The sequence below is a fragment of the Orbicella faveolata genome, unplaced genomic scaffold (assembly GCF_042242905.1).
Source record: "Orbicella faveolata isolate gen_17 unplaced genomic scaffold, um_ofav_v1 contig_46, whole genome shotgun sequence".
Lineage (NCBI taxonomy): Eukaryota > Metazoa > Cnidaria > Anthozoa > Scleractinia > Merulinidae > Orbicella > Orbicella faveolata.
Window position 1 is genome coordinate 19,978,856 of NW_028301576.1, and position 11,612 is coordinate 19,990,467.

At 38.3% G+C, this 11,612-nt stretch overlaps 2 protein-coding genes across 3 annotated transcripts; both read left to right on the forward strand.

Moving 5' to 3' along the window:
* Positions 1-1,194: 1,194 nt before the first annotated feature.
* On the forward strand, positions 1,195-6,687 carry LOC110046545 (trace amine-associated receptor 1-like). 2 transcript variants are annotated; one of them, XM_020752239.2, is made up of 3 exons: positions 1,195-1,783; positions 2,867-2,968; positions 4,135-6,687. In XM_020752239.2, the coding sequence occupies exon 3, from the start codon at positions 4,149-4,151 to the stop codon at positions 5,229-5,231; it is 1,083 nt and encodes a 360-aa protein (XP_020607898.1). In that variant the 5' UTR covers positions 1,195-1,783; positions 2,867-2,968; positions 4,135-4,148; the 3' UTR covers positions 5,232-6,687. The 2 variants fall into 2 exon arrangements, with proteins under 2 accessions (XP_020607898.1, XP_089134364.1); XM_089278238.1 differs by having other exon boundaries at positions 2,867-6,687.
* A 3,075-nt stretch (positions 6,688-9,762) lies between these two features.
* Positions 9,763-11,157, forward strand: LOC149098796 (trace amine-associated receptor 7f-like). The gene has a single exon (XM_089278758.1). It carries the CDS (start codon positions 9,873-9,875, stop codon positions 10,827-10,829), a length of 957 nt encoding a protein of 318 aa, XP_089134884.1. The 5' UTR covers positions 9,763-9,872; the 3' UTR covers positions 10,830-11,157.
* Positions 11,158-11,612: the final 455 nt, after the last annotated feature.

An 11,612-nucleotide genomic window follows, 5' to 3' on the forward strand; every position in this document is an offset into this window, starting at 1 on the left:
AACAGATTGGTCGAAAAATATACATATAAAAAATGTACACTAGAAGGCGGTAGCCAGAATCTTGCGTGTCTCGCACAAAAAAAAAAATAGTTGGTGGACAATTGCTGGCTCATGATCATTGTTTGCATATGCAGTCGATTTACTTAGTTCACTGAAGGCCACGAGCTGAAAAATCACGTGGTAAATTGCAATTATTATATGAATTTTACGATTTATAAAACAGAAAGCAATTCATAGAGCCAGTAAGAAGTCTTGGTAAACTGTGGTATTTTCCTCTGCACTTCCCTATCGAGTTAGTAGCAATTGCCTTCCTCGCCTTACCAACAGCTTTCCATAAAACAGAAAATTACGAGAAAAAAAGTTGTCGACAAGCAAAGTTCAAAGTCTTTTAGCATTTTAAACTACTAAATCTGAAATACACGGATAAGAAATGATCACTCGATGAGCTTCACCTTGTACTGTGTCTGAAAACGGTAACACCTCATTGGACCTCATCGCGTCGCATATTGTAAATCTCATCCTATGTGCAAAAGTGAGATACCAAATTTTAAATATTGAATTTGATAATTTTGAGGTCTGAGAGGAATAGTGAAATTTTATAGACATGACAATAGCGTTAAAATGATGATGATTACAGCTTGAACTGTGTCGAAGTTAAAAGTTCAAACGTGTCTCGGAAGCTTTCGACCACCACCCTTCCCACACATCGCTTTCCAAGTCGCGTTAACGAATACCCCTGTCCTAGAGTAAGCGGACCCCCTCCTCCCGTGCTATCGCCCGCCATTCCTTGCAATGAGGTCTGCCATTGCCTTCAGAACAATTGCAATACACCGGCCTTAAAGCAAAGTGGCTATGTTCTCATTACATCCTATAACTTGGCTCATGTTTTTGAAAAAGGTGAAAATGTGGTGTTGTGCTTTTAAAATTGTTTTCAGAGTTTGTAATTAAAAACTAGAAGCTACGTTCATTTCAGAATTGATAAAATGTTTTCAAAATATTTCGGACTATTGAAAAACATTTAATTGATTCGGACAGACTACATATTTATTTCCAGATTTAATCTATTTCACATTAAAATTGCACGTCGAAGCCCGTGATTAGATCTCTTAGATGAGAATGTTGTTAATGATTTGTTTGGACGAAAAATACAATATTTCTTTTGTGGGTTGTCTTTCAGCTAGTGTCAAAAAAAGCTTCACTACGTCTATAAGCGTTTTTTTTTTTCTTTTGAGATGCTGAGATATTTATATATATTTTCTAGCGAGACGCTTTGTTAATTAAGTGTTGACAATAACCAATATTTCGCCTTTTGTGGATGGTTGACAGAAACACTCATTTCCTTCCTAAAACCTACGAAATAAAACACCTAGACATCGATTTTGTTTTCGTCTGGCTCGGTATTAACCGCACATTTATAAACCACGGATATGCAACATTACACCACTAACATCATTATGCTGAAAGCGGAAAAAAGTTAAAGCAATTTTATAAGCTCGAATTACCAGATCTTGGTGGCTGGATAGATTGAAATTCATTCTCATCGACATGACAGATAGAAAATGAAATGTTTGTTCATTAAAGTGGGCGACGTGTTGCAAAGACAAAGTTATCAGCTCTGCTGTCGTGAAAACGCCATCAAATTTGAATTTCAACCACCCACAAGCGTTTTATGTTGTGCCAATTTAATACGCTCCGAAGTTTTCGTATGAAAACGCAAACGCAACAAACAGATACGTGATCGTAAGAGGAAGATCAGTGGTCGACGTTTCTGAGACAGAGAACTGTAAGTGTTGTTTTTTGGAATTTTTACTTAAAAGTAATTTTTTTTTTTTTCAATTGATTGTACTCTAGACAAAAGAAGACAAAAGTTTGTGGCTGACACGAGGAAGATGGACGTTTTTTTAGATCTTGCCAAATTGCGCCAAAATGCAGCTTTCAAAAAGTAAATGTCTGGATGCTTTTTTACTTTCTTTACCTCGATAAAGATTTCAAAAGTACGTTTTCTGAGTAATAAATTATTGATTTTATATAGTGCAGAATTTTGAGGTCTGAATAGTGACTAATTGCTAAACTCCCTTCACTTTTTTGTAACACTTTTATGCATATTGGTCAAGGGATTAAATAAAGTAATCATTTTACTTTTTTACACTTCAGCATAAAACCCGAGATGGAAATTCTATCTAGAACACTAAACGGAAATATAATAAACCGATAGAGCCTGTAAATTGTAAAATGGGGTGAAATTAATATTGCTAACGATTCATCGCTCACAAAACTCCATGAGTTTCCTTCGATAGCTTTATTTCCATTATTTCAGCTATTATTTGGCTTAAAAATAAACATTGTATACCTAAAATCCGTGGCCAAAGATTTCAGACTTTTCACCTAAAGATTTGCAATTTAATAGAATCCACTACCATGGGATGCTAGACGGTGCTTCCACAGTACCTTAACTCACTAAGCAGGAGAGACCCAACGAAATTAGCACAAGATTCTACGATTTAACGACATAGCTAAAGGACTTCGTTAAAATGCAAATGTGATAAAAGGCGCCAGTCATTACCTTTTTTCATATCAGTTGACACACCAAGAGGTCGAAAAAAGGAAACAAGAAGTAAATAAAAACAGCAGCTGGCTGTGAAAGGAGAAATGGCGAGTATTAATTCCGTGTATTCGATAGCAATATATATGTGAAAGCTCTGATCTGCAAGAGCGATATTCAGTTTAAGCCAGTTACACGGACTAAGCAAAACATCACTCTAAAGAGATGAGAATTGGTTGATGAGAACTGGCATCGGATTATTTCAAGTGATCTATTACTTAAGAAACATGGTTACTGAATAAACACCTTTGTCTTTATTTTCAGGTTTGGTCCTCACGTATGTACGTGTAGAGATATAAAATCAAGCACTTTAAGGACGTTGCACAGAGCGAAAAATTTGCTCATGCTCGAAAAATACAACATATCGTAAGTAATTTTCCTTTTTATTTTGAAGAACTGTTTTATTTATTTGCCAATATTTAGCCTTTTTCATAAGCGACACATCTCACCGTGAATGAATCGATTTTTTGGGTGCAATATAGGAATATGTGTTAAACGTTTAAAAAAGAATTGAATGTATCAAAAAAATGAGTAATGACAGAATTAGACCAACCTTTTCTTGAGGTTATTTAGAGTAAGCTCGCATATCAATTGAAGAAGCTCTCAGTGATCTATTCTCGAATATATAACGCTCACTTAAAATTATTCTCCACATAATTTAATTTTACCTGAAAGACAGGAATTGTCGAATTTTACGAGAAGAACGCATTTAAAGAAAACATATTGACAAGTTTGTAATGCATGATTTTCTGGACATCTTTACTTGACTGTACAGACAGAAAAACAACCTGAAAGCAAACAGTTTATTTGAGTCTCTGTGGAGACCAGAATTGTGTTACATACTGTGCAGAGGTGGTTAATCTCAGTGCTTGTACATCTATTGACATAGCAAATATGCTCCCAAAACCGTCACTCAAGTTTTCGTGTGTGGTGTAGACTAAAAGGACTCATAATGTGAAATGAGCTTTTGGTCTGCAAATGCTATTACATTTTGAGTGAAGTAGAGTCCAGTTTGGTCTGAAATAATACGTGTACTTACTGGCTATGCGGGGGTCTGCATGATTTATTAGCAAAGGACCGAATAGGACAACGTGAAGTCATATGGCCAATTAAATTAACTAACGAAATTCGTAGGAAACAAACCCACAGGTATTAATTAAAAGTTGATATTGCTTACAACTCATCAACAGCGCTCGAGTGACGCCCGCGGACAATTCGTTAAGGTACGGTATGATACTGAATAAATAGAGGAATAATATAAGGCTTACAAACATTTGCATTGGGCAGTGTTGTTACAAAAGTGAGCAAAAATGAGTGATTTCCAAGTAAATATATGACAAGTCTTAACATGCATGCCTTTAACATACTGCGCTTTTCACGAATTTTGAGACTTTTTCCTCTGCAATCAAACTAAGTTTACACTCTTCTTGGCTTTGTAATCTCTAGCGTAATGCACTAAAGGAGTAGTCAGCCTTGTGGGTGAGTTTGTATCAACTCCGGGAAAAATCCTTATCTGTTCTTATCTCTTTCAGTGTAGAGCACTGAGATGTCGAGCTTAGAGGACTATCCCCTCACCAAAACAGAGTCCATTGCCCTGAGCACAGCCTTTGGCTTGGTCGCCCTCACTATCATAGTAGGGAACTTTGTGACAATTGCCGCTTTTACAAAAACAAGGCTTATCCGCAGACCGACCCATTATTTTTTGATCTCCCTTGCCGTGGCTGATCTGATGGTTGGTGCAGTAGCAATGCCACTTTACATCTTCCATTTCGTGGATTCAAGTCTTTGGAGTGGAAGCCAAGTAATTCAAGCTCTGTACTACAGTTTTGATATCGTCTCTGGCATGGCATCGGTCTTTACTTTGGCAGTCGTCTCAGTAGAAAGACTCTATGCCGTAGGATGGCCCTGGAAATACCGCCATTCCACACCGCTGAAATGCTATATAGTTGCCGTGGCAGGCACTTGGTTCTTAGCAGTCGCAATATGCTGCCTTTATCTTGGATTCCGTTTCAAATTCATTTCAGGCGTGGTTCACGTTGTAACAGTGATTTCCTTATCAGTGTCTCTTACAGTTACCTGTTCGGCCTATAGTGCTTTGTGGCTTCGAATTAAGTATCGAAGGAAGCGTCGCAGGGGCGTTGAAAAAGACAAAAAATTAGCCATCACGTTGTTTGTGGTCACGGGAATCTTCATCTTCACATGGATGCCCTTTGAGGTCGTAATAATAATTGTTCATTTCTGCAAACAATGTAACCCTCCCTCTCATAGACTGGTCTACGTCATAAAACTCCTTCAATATAGCAACTCGTTCGTGAACACACTCGTGTATTCGTTTAGAATGCAGGAATTCCGCCGAGCGATTTTCTCTTTTATCCGCAGTGGCTCTTTGAGTCCGAAGAGGAACATTCAGGTCAGAAATGTCCCAGGTGTCACTTTGACTTCAGTTTCCAATTTGGTCAACACGTGCTCGGCGGTCAATCTAAACCTCATATACACTGGAAATCAGCTGAAACTTTTCAATGGAACGACGGGGCATAGAAGATTAGCCAAAAGAAGAGCTGATCTATTTTCAATGCACAAAAAGGGAAAATACTCCACCGGCAACGTGAGAGTCAGTGAAAGAGTTTAAGAGACAGGCTTTCTGAACTACTTTAATTTGTTTAGCCTAAACAAATAGCCGCAATTCTTCCTCCTGGTGAACTGCAGTTCGTCCCGCGACCGTAGCTTAATAATCAAATGCAATGGCTCACTTCATAGAAGAGTGTTGGTCTGGGCCAAAGGATCGACGCGAGGGCTTGTGGGGATTGTCTCGGGAGGAAATAGACATAGCGTCGCGGGAAGAACAGCTAAGAGGAAGAGTTTAGGAAGTAGACATTTAAGTCGCAACGGACTCTGCAATTTTGCAGTGCTACTTTCAAATATTAATTGGTACTTTGTTAGAGAAACTTGCAAATTCAATTCATGTTGGCTCAGAAAGCCTCCAGAACTTGTGCGTTTGCATTTTGAAAAGTTCCGGCTTTTATTTTCCTTGTATAGCTGAACCAATAGTGCTTCTTGGGCAAAAAGAAAAAGAAAACACCCCGTGGGCAACAGTTTATCAAGAAACAGCTCAAAATAAGCGTCTCTAAACTGTGCTCCAAAATTCCAATCTCTAGATAAACACTCCTCAGGGCGAAAAAATATTTCCGCAGTATTTGACGAGCAGTATGTATTATCATTCCATGCATTGTTTTCTTCCTTTGCGTTGGCCGAGAGCCCACCATGTAAACTGCGAATAACTGCCTACAAATAATGGTAGTAATGTCTAAATGTGTTTTGCTGCAAATAATATTCTGCTCATGTGTAATTGTAACTGCGCTCTTGTGTGAAAAATGGCAGATCGCTTCCTTGAGCTGTCAGCGAGTGATTTGAATATAAAAACAAACTTGGTGATCGAATGATAAAACAGTAATTGAACTCGGTTATCGCAAAATATCGCGATTTGTCAGTGTCTCGCGGATCAATTATCTGCCTCAGCCTTTCGGCCTCGGCAAATAAGTCAAACAATTTGATCTGCTCGCCACTGACTAATCACAATATTTTGCTCAACTTTGTCCACTGAGTAATTGTTAATTATTTCAGTTTTCCTCAAGAATAATAAAAGATCTAAAATCCCGGTTTCAACTATTTCAGTTATTTTTTGCTCAATTTGATCTCAAGTTAACATTGTGCCCAAACATTACAGATTTGCACACGAAAAACTGAGCCGGTTTGAATGCAATTAAAGCTGCGAGAAGAAGCTATTGTTTGCAGCAGCCTTAAAGTTAGTTTATTACTGGACTTGTGTTTGTAGCCGAAATAACGCGCCCTCTGATTGGCTAATACTAGGGCTTTATGCTCTTGTAATGCCCATGGGCCGATTACGGGCTTGCAAAAACAAAGCAAAAAGCGGTATCATGTAATATTTGAGATTTTCCCGTGAAGACCTCACTCTCTGTTAATGAGTAGTATAGTGCAATATTTAGGATTGAGGATCTGTGTATACATGTAAATGCTGTTTTTGTGGTTGACGCTGTTTATCGACGAAAAAATTTATCGAGGAAAAATTTCCCCATGAGTTTTATATCTTCGAAGCACTGTAATAGCGAATTGTCTTTCCTCGATCGCGACTTACGATTAATTCACCCTGAAATCATCGTCCAGGCTCCCTCCCCATAAATCCCGTGCGCTCTCCCCGATATTGTCGCCTCAACAATTTTTCAACGGAATTACCTCGCGCTGAATCGCCTTCATTGCCACTCGGTGCTTTACCTTGTTGTATTTTGAGGTTGGAATGTCCTCATTTGAAAGTTTTTCCCTTAAACGTAAGCTTATGTAGGATGATAAATCCCAAGTTAACTGTACGATATCACTATTCTCTAAAGCCTCGTCCACGTAACGCCGGAGGAATTTGAAAACGGAGCTTTATTTCCCCGATTAGGCCTACCATCCACACGGCCTTCACGAAAACGGAGCTTTTCGAAAAACGCTCTTCAAACCGGAGGAATCAGCTGAAAACGCCGCCCTCGCGTTTTATTGTGGATCCCTGACGTGAAACACTTTGAAAATGAAGCTTTTCGAAAACGATGACGTTACGATCGATTATCACGATATTCCCCCTGCCCGAGTTTAACTCAAACACAAATGCAAAGTGTTGGTGACAGTTTCGTTTTCAAATTTCTCCGACGACGGAAAACATTTTGGATTCGTTTTGAGAGTGAAACCTCCGTTTTCAAATTACATTTTGATCGTGCTTGCTTCCTGGCAGGTTGTGTGATCGTTTTGCAAACGGCGTTTTAAAAAAGAACCATCTTGACTTGCCTTTTACGTTTGTATGTTCCACTGCACTGCTAAATTTCATTTACAAGCTCGAGCCCAGAGGCAAAAATTGATAGAAAATAAAAGCGTGAATTTTTTAAACTTTGTACGATCTTTATCAAATTTTAAGTTCTCAGAAACTTCTTTCGTACTTTTAGGCCATTCAATATTTCCTTATTTTAAAGTCATTATATTGTAAATAAAAGCTAATTTTTATGTCACATGATTTGTGTTTTTTATCACCAATTTCTTGTACACTCGTGCACTGATGCAAAACAAGCCTTCTTTCGTTGCCGGGGGGGGGGGAAGACATACAAAAGTGACAGCTTAACTGAAATCTATTGTGGGTAACCAATTATATAGCCAAAGAGATCTCACCTGTGAGTTATCGTTTTTAATTTGTTTGACCTGTGAGGTGAAAGGTGTTGTCTTTAAAAGATTTAGGGTATTGGCAAGATCACCTATAAATCCTTGAAATATTGAACAAGTTCCCTGGCCTTGAAATAACAATATTTCAATTTGTCAGGTGACTCGAAGCTTGAGTTGTGTTTGAGTTGGAAATCGTCCGCGGGTTGCACTGGTCACGAGGAAAAATCAAACTTGCTCAAAACAAGACTTATTATTTCATAAGAATGCGTAGAAGATTCGACTAAAAGGTGCAACGCCCTTTGATGACCGTACTATTTTGATTTCCGTAAGTCCTTGACGGCATTCACTTAACGACAACGCTGGTGGAGTAAGTGTTAATATTTGAAAGTCATTTTGCCCAATGCCACTACAAATCGAATACTAATTTGGGATATTTTGGGATGAAGGCTATGTTAATTATTAGTTGACGACATTATAAGAAAGTACAGGTTCCAATTTGACTAGTAACCTCTTTATAAAATTCTAAGAGTCCTTAGATAAAACGGCAAAGCTTTTGAGCCAAGACGGTGATTGACAACATCCTTATTTTTGTCGCCACTGTAAGTGTGTGGGCTGCAATAATTTGCATTAGTCTATTTAATGTAGTTAATATAAATAGTAACATCTGTTTCTTTTTACAGGTAGCCGGATATGGAATTGCTTCAAGAAGACATTTCATTCTATGAGCTATTTAAGTACTAACCTAATCTATACGTTATAGTCTGTCTACCTCGTTCTTCAACAATTATTTGAAATACTTTTCCGCCGTCTAACGTTAGCTGAACAAATTCGGGCCGCGGCCAATCAATATTGGTTAATGAGACCAATACGGGCTAGGAAAATTGTAATATAAGGAGCTGCAGAAACAATTGAACAAACAAATTAGCAAGACCAAAAAACAGAGGGGACAAGCAAAAACGATGTCAACAATCGATTTAAATGAAGGTTGTTTTGTTTATTCAAATTCCCAATGATATTTCAAACTTTTGCTTCTTCACCTGAGTATTCAAACGCTCTGTCTAATAGTGTGCAAGGCAATAATTCTACTTGCCCAAATACTAGCCCAGAGTACGTCACGACTAAATTTAAAAGCGAAAGGTTTGTTTCAGTCTCGGAGATTGGTCTTGTGGGAAAAACATAAGCAATCGGAATTCAACCAGAAACAGTGCGCTCGACTTTTTACCAGTATCAGAATCTTTTGTTTTGTTTATAAAACTTGGATGAGTAATGTTTGAAAGAAAAGTAATTATGACGTACAACTAGAAGGTATAAAGCAAAACATCTGAGCTACTTGCGACATCGATCTACAAAGCAAAGAAAAAAGGTTTTGAAGGGCCCAGTAAAGTAATGAAATATTCGTCCATCTTGCCAATTCGATGTTGCATCTGTTTTGGTATAGTTTCGGCATCTTCTTCATGGTTACCGCACCAGGCATGAATTAAGTTGTAAAAGATTAATGACCGTTGTAGAATGTTCAGCGTTCAAAGTGGTAACGGTGATTGGTTAGCAACGAATGATATTCCATTATTAAGACACAGTATTGGCGATTATAGGTTTTCGTTGATTTGGCTAATTTCTTTTAACTCTAAATATTCCTTTTCCAACTTCAAAGACAGTTCTATGTTAAATCATGCTTGCAAGACATTCGTCTTATAAATAGAAGTCTTCTTAAAGAAAATGCATTTACATATGTAAGCGCGTATTCTCTTTGTCTCAGGTGATTAACAACTTTACGGAGAAATAGGGCCGTGAAGGGAACAATATAGATAATTGCGATCGTAATATCAAAACATCACTAAAATCACCTGATTAACGGAACTTCCCTTAGTAAAATACGCTTCTTCCGTCATCTGGCAAAACAATTTACAATAGCAACATCATATATGTTAGGTTACATAACATAATACTGCCATAAACTTCACACAGTTACCAATATGAAAAATTACATCGCTATAAATCTCGCTTTCCGTGGCCGTCTTCGTTGAGCGAGCATTTCACCGTGTGTGGTGTACGAAGAAAGTTTACTATGAACGTTTCTCATCTCATGGACAGCCCTGTTTCATCAGTTACTTGCCTATATTTCACCGCCCCCATCTTTGAGAGTTCGGCCACTCTCGTTGTCAACGTCATGGCCTGTGTTTTAAATTCGTTCTTCGCCATCTGTTCTTCGGTTGGCAACATTCTCATCGTCATAGGACTTTGGAAAACCACATCTCTTCAAACGCCAGCAAATATTCTGCTGGGTTGGTTTGCCTTTTGCGACTTCCTATTGGGTTTTTTAGCTGGACCAGCATTCGTGGTCTTCAAAGCAGCAGAAATGGCGAGGAACTTCGAACTTTACTGCTTGTCTCGTTTCGCTTACGAGTTCTGCTCACAAACAGCGCTCAATGCGTCTTTCGTAGTGTTGACATTCATGTCGATAGACCGATATCTATCCCTCCATCTTCATTTACGATACAGGGAAGTTGTTACCAAGAAGCGTATAACGACAGTAGTGTTCATCGCATGGCTTCTTTCTGTCTCAATGACTGTAACAAGATTCTGGGTGGCCAACCAAACCTTTCTATTCATTACGAAGTCTACGAACTTTATCTGTCTTTTTATAATCGTATTAGTTTATTTGAAAATTTTGGTCCTCGTTCGACGTCATCAGCAGCAGATTATGGAACTGACAGTATCTTCGGATCATTCTTTAGACCGGCGAGGCTCCCTCAGAAGCCTTTTCACGGAAGTGGCTCGGTTTAAAAAGTACGCATATACAGTGGCCTTCGTAGCCGTCCTCATTGTTGCCTGTTATGTCCCCACGACTGTCGTCAGCTTCTGCAAGGAATACGTTTGTACAGAAGAACTAGAACATGCCAAAATACTGTACACAATGATGGTCACATTTGTTTTTCTCACTACGGCGCTGCATCCACTCGTGTTTATCGCCCGAACGAGCGAGGTGACGGATGCAATCAAGAGAATCTTGCGAATCAAATAAAATTGTATATATAACCTAAAACGCACCCATTGCAATGTTTATAAAGTTCCTAGTGTATCCTAGAACGGCCTGTTTAAGAGAAATTCTAATTTTAGAGGTGATAAGCGGGATATAAAAGGTGTGCGTATTTTGAAACAGTCACGACACCTGCTTCACGGACGGTTAAGTGAGGCTAGGACAGACAAGAAAAAAAATGTTGTAATTATCTTAAATTATTGATATACCGTATGAAAAGAATGATGTGCTTACTTGTTAAACTTTCTTTGTCAAAATATGGCTCAATTAAAACCAACAAACATAAACAATAAACAGTGCAGCATATATTAAAGGCTTGCTACTTTGTCTGTCATTAAAGGTGAAGAATGACGTTTTCGGCAAACCGCAAATAACGACAATTTGTATTCTTTTCTTGCAATCTTTAAATATATCACTCTGAAATAGAAAAACGTTTTCTACGTCCTATTTACCGCACGCACTGATATTTTCACTTCTCTGTACAAACAGCAGAAGAGAGACGGCAAATGTGTTATTTTGTGGTTTGCCGTTTGACATAAACGTCTATATTGTCGGGTTTTAAACCTGATACCGGACAGACTGAGTTTCCTCGAATCTCGGCATTTTTCCGGCTCAACAAGAGTTAAGTAAAAAGGGTAACCTCCAGACACAAAACAATGGCAAAAACAGAATACCTTTGTCATCATATACAATGTACCCAATCTTATAACAGCATAAACATAAGATCATAGGCTTGAATATAAAAATCTCTTAAACCCCCTACCCCGA

Excerpts from the sequence above, each read along its gene's own strand:
- LOC110046545 (XM_089278238.1), top strand. The coding sequence starts at position 4,149 with ATGTCGAGCTTAGAGGACTATCCCCTCACCAAAACAGAGTCCATTGCC.
- LOC149098796 (XM_089278758.1), top strand. The coding sequence starts at position 9,873 with ATGAACGTTTCTCATCTCATGGACAGCCCTGTTTCATCAGTTACTTGC.